This window comes from Macaca thibetana, chromosome 4 (genome assembly GCF_024542745.1).
Source record: "Macaca thibetana thibetana isolate TM-01 chromosome 4, ASM2454274v1, whole genome shotgun sequence".
Lineage (NCBI taxonomy): Eukaryota > Metazoa > Chordata > Mammalia > Primates > Cercopithecidae > Macaca > Macaca thibetana.
In genome coordinates, this window is record NC_065581.1 from 105,783,440 (window position 1) to 105,797,727 (window position 14,288).

General features: G+C 42.3%; 1 protein-coding gene across 2 annotated transcripts in view; it reads right to left on the bottom strand.

Moving 5' to 3' along the window:
• The window catches only part of TULP4 (TUB like protein 4), a 290,010-nt gene that overhangs the window by 209,723 nt on the left and 65,999 nt on the right, over positions 1-14,288 (bottom strand). For both annotated transcript variants that reach the window (XM_050786689.1, XM_050786688.1), the window contains exon 2: positions 4,555-6,771. In XM_050786689.1, coding sequence (XP_050642646.1) covers positions 4,555-4,806 — 252 coding nt within the window. In that variant the 5' untranslated portion in view covers positions 4,807-6,771. The remainder of the gene's footprint in view (positions 1-4,554; positions 6,772-14,288) is intronic.

Consider the following 14,288-nt stretch of genomic DNA (forward strand, 5'->3'; position numbering starts at 1 on the left):
GAACAACATGAGGTAAGATGCCTGAAACTACATCGGGCACTGGGCAGTAGGATGCCCACCTCAGTTTGCCTGGGATTTTGCAGTTATTAACACCGACAGTCCCACATCCTGGGAAACCAGGAGAGTTGGTCACTCTACTTGGCAGGCATTCAGTAAATGGCACATATTCTTTTTTTTGCGGGAGGTGAGGGAGAGCAGAGACAGGGTCTCACTATGTTATTACCCAGGCTGGTCTTGAACTCCTAAGCTCAAGCAATCTTCCCGCCTCAGCTTCCCAAAGTGCTGGGATTACAAGCATGAGCCCCCATGCCCAGCTAAATGGAACAGATTCCAGTATGAGGAACAGAAATTAACTGAAAGTAAAAAAGGATCAGAGTGAACACGCAACCTACAAAATGGGAGAAAATTTTTGCAATCTACCCATCTGACAAAGGGCTAATATTCAGAATCTACAAAGAACTTCAACAAATTTAAAAGAAAAAAACAAACAACCCCACCAAAAAGTGGGCCAAGGATATGAACAGACACTTCTCAAAAGAAGACATTTATGCAGCCAACAGACACATGAAAAAATGCTCATCATCACTGGCCATCTGAGAAATGCAAATCAAAACCACAATGAGATACCATCTCACACCAGTTAGAATGGCGATCATTAAAAAGTCAGGAAACAGATGCTGGAAAGGAAGTGGAGAAATAGGAATGCTTTTACACTGTTGGTGGGAGTGTAAACTAATTCAACCATTGTGGAAGACAGTGTGGCAATTCCTCAAGGATCTAGAACTAGAAATACCATTTGACCCGGTGATCCCAATACTGGGCATATACCCAAAATCATGCTACTATAAAGACACATGCACACGTATGTTTGCTGTGGCACTATTCACAATAGCAAAGACTTGGAACCAACCCAAATGCCCATCAATGATAGACTGGATTAAGAAAATGTGGCACATATGCACCATGGAATACTATGCAGCCATAAAAAAGGATGAGTTCATGTCCTTTGCAGGGACATGGATAAAGCTGGAAACCATCATTCTAAGCAAACTATCACAAGGACAGAAAACCAAACACCACATATTCTCACTCATAGGTGGGAACTGAACAATGAGAACACTTGGACACAGGGCAGGGAACATCACACACAAGGGCCTGTTGTGGGGTGGGGAGCAGCGGGAGGGACAGCATTAGAAGAAATACCTAATGTAAACGATGAGTTAATGGGTGCAGCAAATCAACATGGCACATGTATACCTATGTAACAAACCTGCATGTTGTGCACAGGTACCCTAGAACTTAAAGCATAATTTTTAAAAAAACAACAAAAAACAAAAAAAGTAAAAATGCAATGTGGAAAAAAATCACACAAAACAGTTTCAACAGTGAGACAGCCAGACCACTGTCTGTGAATTAGAATCCTCTCTTTTGTGGTAGGCAGAATTCTAAAACCGCACCCCCTGGTATGCACACCCAGTGTAATCCCCTCCCCAGAGTGGAGGTGAGCATGGCCAGCTCAGGGATGCCATTTTTCAGACATGGAAAGTCAGAAAGATTTGAAGTTACAGCAGATGCTCTCCTTCTGGCCTTGAAGAAGCAAACTGCATGCTGTGGAGAGAGTCACAAGGCTGGGACTAGTTAGGGCCTCTAAGACCCGAGGGCCTCAGTCCTACAAGGAACTGATTTCTACCAACAAACTGAATGAGCTTGGAGGAAGGCCCTGAGCCTCAGAGGAGCTAGCAGTCCTGGCTGGTACCACGTTTCCCAGCCTGGGAAACCTAAGCACAGGCCCCAGACATACCATAACAGGGCTTCAGAACTACAGAACTGTGAGACTAGAAATGGGTAACGTTTTAAGTCACCAAGTCTGGGGTAATTTGTTACACAAGAACAAGAAAAAATATTTTTAAGAGTATCCACTACAAAGGTGCAGAGATGTGTGTGTGGGGGGGGGGGTATAATGCGTGCATGCCTGTATGTATATGCCCAATATATTATTTGTAAAACATAATTTCTTGGCCGGGCGCGGTGGCTCAAGCCTGTAATCCCAGCACTTTGGGAGGCGGAGACGGGTGGATCACGAGGTCAGGAGATCGAGACCATCCTGGCTAACATGGTGAAACCCCGTCTCTACTGAAAAATACAAAACACTAGCCGGGCGAGGTGGCGGGAGCCTGTAGTCCCAGCTACTCGGGAGGCTAAGGCAGGAGAATGGCATGAACCCGGGAGGCAGAGCTTGCAGTGAGCCGAGATCCGGCCACTGCGCCCCAGCCTGGGGGACAGAGCGAGACTCCGTCTCAAAAAAAAAACACATAATTTCTTGCACTGTTTTTTAATGGAAAAAGTTCAAATTCAAAAGAAGCTTCTTAATAAATTAAACTCGGTGGAAAAATCAATCTCAAATTACTCTTGGCCTTACAACTAAAACTTTCATGCATTGATGATGAGGTGTTAATAGTACAACCACTTTGGAAAACAGGCAATTTCTACTAAACCTAAACATGCAACACTATGATTTAGAAATTCCACCTTCTGAATGCACAGGTCCATACAAAGACACGCACATAAACGTTCACAGCAGCATTAGTCATAACAGCCAAAAACTGGAAGCAATCCAGATACCCAGGAACAGGAGAAGAAAAACACCAGGTATCTTCCTTCAGTGGAAAATTCACATCAATTAAAAAGTACAAACTAATAATATACACAACAGGGATGAATCTCACAGATATCATGTTGAGTGAAAGAAGCCAGACACAGAGAGTATGTAATGAAGGATTCCACTTCCATTAAGCAGTGACAGAGTCAGAATGTGAGTTACTTCTCAGGAGGGGTGTGCTAGGATCTGAAGGTTTCCATCCCCACAAAACTCAATGTTGAAACCTAATCCCCATGTGGTGGTATCAATAGGTGGGGCCTTTGGGAGGTGAATAGGTCTTGAGGGCTCTCCCCTCATAAATGGGATTCCTATCCTTATACAATAGGCCCAAGGAAGCTCCCTTGCCCCTTCCACCACGTGAGGACACAGGAACAAGGTGCCATTTATGGAGAAGAGAGCCCTCACCAGACACTGAACCTGCTGACGTCTTGATCTTGGACTTCCCAGTCTTCAGAACTGTGAGCGATAAATTTCTGTTGTTTATACGTTACCAAGTCTAAGATATTTTGATTTAGCGGCAGGAATGGATTAAGACAGAATGTAAAATCTGGAAAGGAGCACCAAGTACCTGTAACTGGTGCTGGAAATGCTGTATATTTTGGTCTTTTTGGCGCTTATATGGGTGACTGCATATAAAAATAATCATTGAAAGTTAAGTTTAGTACACTTTACTGAATGTTTATATTGCTACGATCTGAATGTCTGTGTGCCCCCAAAATTCGTATGGTGAATCCCCCTAGGTGATGGTAGTAAGAGGTAGGGTCTTTACAGGAGGTGATTCAGTCATGAGAATGGAGCCCTCATGTATGGGATTAATGGCCTCATGAAAGAGGCCTCAGAGAGCCTCTCATCCTCTTTCCACCAAGAAGAAATCAAAAACCGTACCATACTAGCCCCCTGATCTTGGGACTTTCAGCCTCCCAAACTGTGAGAAATAAATTTCTACTGTTTATAAGCCACCCTGTCTATATTCTGTTATAGTAGCACAAATGGACTAAGACCTATACTTGAAAAATATTCCTGCTCCTTTACAATAGCTATTTAATAACCATTTAATGACATTTTAAGATGCCTGAAATAGTCTTGGATTCCTCATTTTAAAAATATCTAAATAAGCTAGTGAAGAGTAAAACATGAATATTGTGAAGGTGCTATACAAGCATAACTTTGCAAGAAATTATCACTCAAAGCTCTTCTTTAAAACACAATGCCTAACACTTAAGTATTGCTCAATAAATGTTGGTTGCATGAATTTCATAGATAATCCCACTGCTTATATTTTAGAAGCCCAGAGGAATCTATATGTACAAATATATGGCATAATAGCCTGAATATAATATACCCTATACATGTGAAAAACTATGGTTCTTGTCCATTAACTACTTCTTTACCTCCAAGTACAAAAAAATACAAGCCAAGTGTCAAGCCATCACCAAAGAAACGTAGATGTTAACTGTGCAAGGTAAAGGCAGCACCACTTTCATTTTTCACACTGTCAGTGTGACATCAGGGGTGGGGATAACTCTTTGCCATGCAGACTTGGAGCATGAGAAGTTGGTTAGGATCATCTAATTTAACCCCACACCGTGGTCAGAAAGCGCCCTGGCCTCCCTACTGCTGGGCGTCTTCCCACTGCCTGGACCCTCTGAGAGAGTGCAGGGGGAAGACAGCAGGGGTGCCAGGGACAACTGACCCACGTGGGGAGAGGCAGCCTACTGTGAACTGTGTCCACCTTAGCATCTTTTCTGCCAGAGCATAAGAGACAGAACTCACAGCATGGAAAGTCTCACTTAGCAGCAAGTCTATGAAACTGAAATGAAGGAAGTTTCAAGTCCACAAGGGGCTCAAAAACACCACTGTAAGTGACCAAAAAGTGAAACAAAACCACAGCTCACCTCGCTATTGTGGCCCCGGAGGTTGAAATTTATCCTCTGTGGAGTACTCCTGTCCCTGCGACAGTGGCTAGAGGTGAAAGTCACCCCAACCACTCCTCGCCCATTGCCCGTGGCCAGCCAGCCCTCCTCGTAGTAGCGCCTCCTGCACACAGGCTTCTCCTTCTCACTCTTGGGGACACGCCCCTTCCAGGACAGGCACAGGATGTTGGAGTCACTGCAAAGCACAGGCCCATGTTCCACCGCTGCATACATACTTTCTTCAATGAACTGTTTTACTTAAAAAGTAATGCTAATGCTGTGAAATTTAAACCAATTTCTTTCATTGGTGTATTTGTTTTTGTGGTTGGTTTGCGTTGAGTTTTTCCCCCTTTAATTAAGACTGACCTGAATCTAATTAGAAGGTCAGTATTTTATAAAGATCCACCGAATGCATAGTGAAAAAATTCCTCTATAAAAGATGATGGCAGTCTTCTAAGAAAAGGTAATGCTTAAAAAAACATGGGGTCCATTTTTATTTTCAAGTTCTCAGAGGAAGAACGTGCTGATCCTTTGGAGAAAGAGCATCGTTAATTAAGTGGTGATCAAGAAACGGTTTTCTTCTTTTTACTCCACTTGGTTATTCTCATTCAGCCTGAGATTCCAGTTTAGTGTAATGATTCCAGAGACAACGGGTTGCAAATACATAGATTTCAAGTAACTTAAGGCTTTAAGAATCCCTCTAGCTCGAATTTTTCTCTTCAGAAGTTCGGATGCAGAGACAGAACACACAGGATCATCTTCCTTCGGAAGCCACCCTCTAGCATGTTTTCTGAACTAGACAAATTTCTGCTGCTAAAGCTGAAAAAGATTGCATAAAGGGAAAAAAAGGCACACAAACCGTGCAAAACAGACCAGAGTTTGTGCAGACAAGAGTCCAAATTTTAGGAAGAAAAACAGACTCTCTCCCCGTTGTTTCAGAACCAGAAACTTTCCACCTCAAAGCTTGGCCCTGTGTCCCCGGGGAACGCAGGGCTCCATCGGACTACTCCTCCACCAGCCGGCACACCCCTCAGTGCCATAGAGGCTAGAAAGAAGGCCCCTTCACTCGAGAGGCAGAATGTTCCAGCGCTCTTACAGTGGTCCCAGTGTTTGCCTTGGGTGAGTCTTAAATCCTCTTGCTGACAAAACAGAGCCACGCTACAAGATCTTATTTCTTTTGCTCGTCTCCCTTCTCGCTCCCCCAGTTAGCACTCCCCTTTTCTGCTCCTAAAGATCTTTTTCCATCTTGATGAAAAAAGCTAATCTTAGAATTAAGTCCATCAGGTAATCTTCTCATACGCAAATCTTCTTGGACTTGACAGGGAAGATAATCCCTTAAAACAAAAGCAGAAGCCAGAGTCAGATTCCCTCAACTGTCTCCCTAGAGAGTGATCGTGTTTTGCTGATGGGTGCTTTCCTGTTCACATTCACAGACTGTCTCCAAACACCACACCGCTCGTCCAAAAAAAAGAAAGCTTTGCTTGGATTTTCCTTGATATTTGTTTTATAATTATTGGTTTCAACTGCTATTTTACAATATTATCCTATAGATGCAGGAAAAGAAACGGGGAAATAATAAATTAAAATTTCTCAAATACAGTTAATTAAAATAGGCAAAGGAATAAGTTCATTATTCAAACTTGTCCCATCATACTTGAACTTGCTTTCCTCTAGCCATAACCACAATAGGAGTTACTTTTCAGTCCAGAATTTTAATCCATCAAAATCACCAAACCCACTGAAAAATAAAGTGCAACAAGCACTGTGTGAGCCGCTGCAATGTTTGAAGTCACACTTCTTTCTCAGTCACCTTCGCACTTAGTTCCTTCTTTAAACTGGAAGGTATTTTTGTGGCTTAATCTGTGCAAATTTTTTTTTCTTCTTTTTGCAGACTTTCTTTACCCATGCAGACCATATGGAAAATTGGCCATTAGTGATGTATTTTTCTCCCCGGGCTCCTGAGCCCAGTGGTGTCAAGTTGCTCCATCTGATTCTTAAATTAATTTTCATCAGTTGTAAAACTCTCAAGTGTGCACAAGAATGAGCCTGTCTTCCCGTGTGAATGTGTAAGTACAGAAAGAAGGTTTTAAATGCACATAGACACACACTCTTCAACTGCCAAACGAAGCGTCTGTTTCCCCAGTCATGTCAGGAACCATCAGATTATTCACGGCTGGAAGGCCCTGGAGTCTTACAAATCTGTTAAAAAAAAAAAAAAAAAAAAAAAGATATAAAATAAAAAAACTTTAAAACACTGAAAAATAAAAGTTTTGAGAATAATTGCTGAAACTGAAATGAGAGACCCATCTTTACACTTATATCAAATGGAGCTACTGACTGCACTGAATGGTAAAGTCCAATAGTGAAAGGATACACCTCACCAGCCTCAAGACAACACACAACACATGAGAGCTCTGCCGGCCACGGATCGTTGTATTCAATTTGTCAGCAGCTGGGCATATCTGAATGAAATCATAGCTGCCATTCTCCCACACTGAACTGTCCTTTCTAAGACTCTAAACTCTGAATGTGAGGCTCTACCCTACCAGAGATCATGGTCACTGCTTCAGCAGGCATCCTCAAAAAGGAGACTGAAATGACTCAGGCAAGTTATCTGGATTGATTTTTTCACGATTAATAAAAGATTAAACTGCTTCAAGACACAAAGCAGCAAGGGCGTTTAAAACTCATCTGTCCCTGATGGCTGGCAGGTCTCAGAGCAAAGCACAGTTGTTTTCTAAGCTTTTAAGTGGTCTACCAGCAATAAAGTTCTAGAGAATCTATCTCTAGCAAATCCATTCCATTTTCTTCCTACTGCCTGAAGTCCAGGCCACATCACATCCTCTACAAACACTAAAACACTCTGTCCCTAACTTACTCATCCCCCGCAACCACCATCCTTCCAGAAGGCAGAGTGGCCTTTCTGAAATTCAGCAGACTCTCTCAGTCCCCTGGAGCTAGCTGCAGCAGCCTAGCCCCACCCCAAAGGACCTGGACACTGGAAGGGAAGGGGAGGGCCCAGGTGTTGGCATTTCTAACAAGCTCCCAAGAGATGCTAATGCCGCTGGTCAGGGAACCAGGCTTTGAGAAATACTGGCCTGTAGCAAACCAAGTCCCAGCAAAACACCCTACTTTCATCATAATACTAAAACATAATTTGCCTTCTTCTATGTTCACATTTGTGTCCATGGTGCAAAATCAACAGTGGGTCAAACTGAGAGCTCTTTAACACTAATCAAGGTAGAGGTATCAACTGCACCAGTAATCACAGATTAAAAAAAAAAAGAAAATGCCAGCTTCACTTAAGAAGATCCTTGATAGAGCAGTAAAAATTGGCCCGAGTACATGGCTTTTAACGTCCTTGTGTCCCAAACTAGTAGGTACACATGAAGTACTTCTGTGGACTACTGAGGCACCATGGTAGTCCCAGGAAAAAGCATGTATTATACAGTTTAAGTTGCAAAATGAACTGCTTGTTTTTTTCATGGAATATCATGTGATATGGTTTGAATGTTTGGCCCCTCCAAATCTCATGTTGAAACGTAACCCCCAATGTTAGAGGTGGGGCCTGGTTGGAGGTGTTTGGATCATGGGGGCAGTCCCTCATGAATGTCTTGGTGTAATCTTCTGATAGTGAGTGAACTCTCACGATATCTGGTTGTTTAAAAGAATGTAGCACCAGGAGTTCGAGACCAGCCTGGCCAACATGGTAAAACCCTGTCTCTAATAAAAATATAAAAATTACCCGAGCATGGTGGCAGGCACCGGTAATCCCAGCTACTCGGGAGGCTGAGGCAGGAGAATTGCTTGAAACTGGAAGGCGGAGGTTGTGGTGAGCCAAGATCGCACCACGGCATTCCAGCCTGGGCAAAAGCGCAAAACTCCACCTCAAAAAAATAAAAAATAAAAAAAGAGTGTAGCACCTCCCACCTCTCTTGCTGCTCCGGCTCTAGCCATGTGACACACTAGTTCCTTGTCATCTTCTGCCATGTTTGTAAGCTTCCTGAGGCCTCACCAGAAGCAAATGCCAGCACCATGCTTCCTGTAAAGCCTGCAGAGCCTTGAGCCAATTAAAACAATTTTATAAATTACCCAGTCTCAGGTATTCCTTATAGTAATGCAAATGGGCTACTACACCAAGTTTACTAAAAAGAATGAATGACAAATTATGGTTGTTCCAGCTTGGATACTTGGCAGACATTGTCTTGAACATGAACAAAATAAGCCTGCCACTTTAAGGAAAACAACTGACAGAATTTGTTGTCAAAAATAAAAACCGAGCTTTCAAGTTAAATTTAGACTGTTGCGAAAACCAGCACTCATCACGATCGATGAGCTTGCTAGCTCCCCATGTAACTGGGGGTGATGTTAATAAATGTGAATTTTTTATTTTTTATCCCATATTTCACTGTGTATCAATATTTGGAAGACTCACATACTTAGTAAACCAGTATTTTCCAAATGACCAATGAAGATGATAGAAATTATACTTGAGTAAAAGATCTATTCAAGGTGCAAGACTTTGGGAGGCCGAGGCGGGGGTATCACCTGAGGTTAGGAGCCGGAGACCAGGCTGGCCAACATGGTGAAACGCCATCTCTACTAAAAATACAAAAATTAGCTGGGTGTAGTGGCGGGTGCCTGTAGTCCCAGCTACTTGGGAAGCTGAGGCAGGAGAATCAATTGAACCCAGGAGGTAGAGGCTGCAGTGAGCCGAGATCGCACCACTGCACTCTAGATTGGGTGACAGTGAGACTCCATCTCAAAAACGAAAACAAAAAACAACAACAACAAAAGGTACAAGGAAGACAAATGAATTTTAGTGTAACCAAGGATGAAAAATTCACTGATATATTTCATTCAAATTCTATATTGCAACTAATCTTTGAGAAGCTACCACTTGTCAAATTTGAGTGTGGTTATCAAAGAAAAATATCCGTGATTATCGGAAGACTAAGAAAATCCTCCTTTCTTTTCCAATTATATGTGTGTAAGGCTGAATTTTCTTCATATACTTCAATAAAAACGACATATTGCAACAGATTAAATGTAGAAGCAAATATGAGAACCTAGCCATCTTTAAGTAAGCCAGACATCAAATATTGCTGCCAAAATATAAAACAATACACTCTTATTATTAAATGTTTTAGTTTTAGGAAAGGCAGTTGTCTTCATAAAAATATATAACTTATAACATTTAATGGGTTTACATTTTATAATAAATTAGGGAATATTTTTAAATTTATCAGCAGTAGCTAGGAGCACAGGTGCATCCACCACAACCAGTTAACTTTTGTATTATGTGTAGAGACAGGGTTTCACCATGGTAGCCAGGTTGGTCTCAAACTCCGAGGTTCAAGTGATCCACCCCTGCTCAGCCTCCTGAAGTAGCTGGGATTACAGGTGTCAGCCACTGCACCCAGCCAGTTTTAATTTCTAATATGGTAAATATCAACATATAACCACAAAAACAAAAGTTCCTTTGGACCTTCAATAATTCTTATGAATATAAAGGAGCCCTGAAACCCAAAAGTTCAAAAATAACAGACATATACTAACTCTCTAAAATGTAAATCTTTCTTTCTTTCTTTCTTTCTCCTTCCTTCCTTCCCTCCCTCCCTCCCTCCCTCCCTCTTTCTTTTCTTTCTCTCTCTCTTTCTCTCCTTCCTTCCTTCCTTCCTCCCTCCCTTCCTCCCTCCCTTCCTCCCTCCCTCCCTCCCTCTCCCTCTCCCTCTCCCTCTCCCTCTCCCTCTCTCTTTCTCTCTTTCTTTCTTTCTTTCTTTCTAGAAGGGGTCTCACTCTCACCCAGGCTGGAGTGCAGCGGCGCAATCTTGGCTCACTGCAACCTCCGTTGAACTAGGCTCAAGCAATCCTTCCACCTCAGCCTCTTGAGGAGCTGGGACTACAGGCGCACACCACCATGCCTGGCTAACATTTTTTTTATTTTTTGAAGAGACAGGGTTTCCCAGTGTTGCCCAGGTTAGTCTTGAAAACTCCTGGGCACGGCCGGGCGCGGTGGCTCAAGCCTGTAATCCCAGCACTTTGGGAGGCCGAGATGGGCGGATCACGAGGTCAGGAGATCGAGACCATCCTGGCTAACATGGTGAAACCCCGTCTCTACTAAAAAATACAAAAAAAAAAAAAAAAACTAGCCGGGCGCGGTGGCGGGCGCCTGTAGTCCCAGCTACTCGGGAGGCTGAGGCAGGAGAATGGCGTGAACCCGGGAGGCGGAGCTTGCAGTGAGCTGAGATCCGGCCACTGCACTCCAGCCTGGGCGGCAGAGCGAGACTCCGTCTCAAAAAAAAAAAAAAAGAAAACTCCTGGGCACAAGTGAACTGCATACCTCAGCCTCCCAAAGTACTCAGATTAAAGGCATGAGCTACTGTGCCCAGCCAAATGTAAATCTTAAATAACTATTATATAAAGGTATATAGGATAAATTTCCACAGTAAAAGCACAGTGTTTCATTTTATATATACTGTTAAGGTTTTTAACCAAACTTTAAAAATATCTTTAAAATCATAAAATGCCATACATGCTAGACAAATATGGCAGGTTTTTTTTAAAATGCCACTTTATTATGACTCAAAATGCATAATGGACACAAAAATTTAACAACAAAAAAGAACAATCATAGCATCCAAATTACTGAAAGGCTGGTGCCAATTTTATCAATACCATTAACAAAAATGAGTGGTGTTGGACATTTCGCTTCCCTTCTTTCTGCCTTATTTGCTCATAAAGATGAGAAAACGAGAATGGTAACTAAACTGATTAAGTTTCCAAGGAATGATAAGAGTATTGTCAAATCAACACTACTAAGGGTGGTTGGTATAAAACGATTAAAAAGCAACTATCAATTTGAAAGCAGAAACTTGAATTTTTGTATGCCAAAAACTTGATACGTGTATGCCAATGTTCACAGTAGCCAAAAGGTGAAACCAACATAAATGACTTCGTTTTTTTTGAGACAGGGTTTCCCTCTGTCTTTCAGGCTGCAGTGCAGTGACGTGATTACAACTCACTGCAGCCTTGAACTCCTAGGCTCAAGCTATCCTCCCACCTCGGCCTCCCAAACAGCTGGGACTACAGGTGCATGCCACCAGGCTCAGCTAATTTTTTTTTTTTTTAAATTTTTGGTACAGACAGGGTCTTATTATATTGCTCAGGCTGGTCTTGAACTCCTGAGCTCAAGCTATCCTCCCGCCTCAGCCTCCCAAACAGCTGGGACTACAGGTGCATGCCACCAGCCTCAGCTAATTTTTTTTTTTTTTTAATTTTTGGTACAGACAGGGTCTTATTATATTGCCCAGGCTGGTCTCGAACTTCTGACCTCAAGCTATCCGCCCACCTCAGCCTCCCAAAGGGCTGGAATTACAGGTGTGAGCCACCACATCCAGCAACGACCCAAATGTCCACCGATGGATGAACGGGTAAACAAAATGTGGTATATGTATGTACACACACACACACACAAACACACACACACGGAAATATCATTCAGCCTTAAAAAGGAGAGTAATTCTGATACTTGCTATCAAATGAATGAACTCTGAGGACATTATGCTAGATGAAATAAGCCAGTCACAAAAAGACCAATACTGTATGACTCTAGTGATTCGAGGGACCAAGAGTAGATAGTAGTAGCATTCATAGAAACAGTAAGTAGAAGGGTGGGTACCAGGGGCTGAGGGGAGGGGAAATGAAGAGTTAGTGTTTAATGGGTATAGAGTTTTAGTTTTGTAAGATGAAAAGAGTTCTGGAGTCAAATGGTTGCAAAATAACCTGAATGTACTTTAATGCCACCAAACTGTACACTTTAAAAAATGGTAAAAATGGGCTGGGCGCAGTGGCTCACACCCATAATCCCAACACACTGGGAGGCTGAGGCAGGAGGATGGCTTGAACCCAGGAGTTTGAGACCAGCCTGAACAATTCAGCAAGACCCTGTCATTACAAAAATATTAAAAAATTAGCCAGACACAGAAGTGCCACCTGTAGTCCCAGCTACTTGGAAGGCTGAGGTGGAAGGATTGCTTGGGCCCGGGTACTCAAGGCTGCAGTGAGCCATGATCATACCATTGTACTTCAGCCTGGGTGACAGAGTGAGACCTCATCTCAAAAAAAGAGTAAAATTGGTAAATTTAATGGTATATATATTTCCCCTCAATTTTAAAAATGAGGTAAGTTGGTTAAAAAGCAACTATTCCTATAAATTCTTTCAATAACAGATTGAAAGTAAATATGACTCAGCTTGTCATCATGATGGTTTTTTACCCTGAACACTGTAACACAGGCCCAAGAGTGATCCTGGGTGTTTTCATTAAGAATAAACAATGCTGACCTCCACAGACTGGCCCAAACCTGTTTCTAATAATTGCAGCTTATTTTCAGAACATTCCTGTAAATCAGTACAAAACCCATACCTGCTTTTAGGGCATTAGAATCTTAAACCAAAGAATACTTGTGTCTAATTGAATTAATGACCTGCTAGGGTTCTAGATGCCAGTAATGAAACACATCAGATGCTTCCCACTCTAGCTTCCATACGACCCAGTTCTAATGGCAAAGGAGGCGCCCGAGAACTTGCTTGGAAAATTCTACTTAGGGACAGGATGGTGTATCAGGTATGTTAGACACCCATGGATTAATCAACCAATAAATCCTCATTAAACAGCTATTAATATTATTAATATTATATACAAGGCCCCTGTGCTGTGTTCTCTCCCTCTCTTGTCCCCAGTTAGATATTCTACTTTCTAACTTGAGTTATTTTCACTACAGTCTATTTTGTTATCTGATTCCTATTTTCCACCAACACAGATAAAATTTACCATCGGAAGTGGAGAGGTAAAAAAGCATTTTTGGTTGGTTTTGTTTTTAAAATCGTTTGAATTAATGGTAGAGACTGGAGATCTCTACTTACAAGATTTTTTTTTCCACTTACACAATTTTGACAGAAATATATTCATTACAAGTTGTAAGAATGCAACCACTCTGGAAAATAGTTTGGCATTACTAGTATTACTGAAGATGCGAATACCCTGCAAACAGCATTCCCACTCCTGAGTGTGCACCAGACACATTCCCTGTGAGTGCTCAAGGGAAGGCAGATACAAGGTATTCACATACAAAGTATTCACAGCAGCAGGGTTTACATCAGCTTCAAACTGAAAACAACAAAAATGGGTCAAATGTGGTGTATTTAAAGAACAGAATTCTATATAACAATGTAAATGAACACTACACAGAACAAAATGGGTGAATTTCATAAACACAATATTAAGCAAAAGAATCTTATGGACCAGGTATTGTGGCTCACACCTGTAATTCCAGCACTTTGGGAGGCTGAAGCAGGAGGGATCACTTGAGCCCAGGAGTTTGAGACTAGCCTGGGCAACACAGTGACACCCTGTCTCTCCAAAATGAAAAACAAAAAAATTAGCTGAGTACGGTGGCATGCACCTGTAGTCCCAGCTACTAGGAGGCCGAAGTGGGAGGATCACTTGAGTCTAGTAGATTGAGGCTTACCACTGCACGCCATCCTGGGCAGCAAAGTGAGATCCTGAAGAAGAAAAGAAAAATCAAGGAAAGAAAGAGGCAAGCAGAGGGGAGGGAAAGGAGGGGAAGCAGGGAGAGGAGGAGAGGAGAGGAGGGGAGGGGAGAGGAACAGGGGAAGGGGATGGGAGGAATAAAGGGAAAGGGAAGGGAAAAGA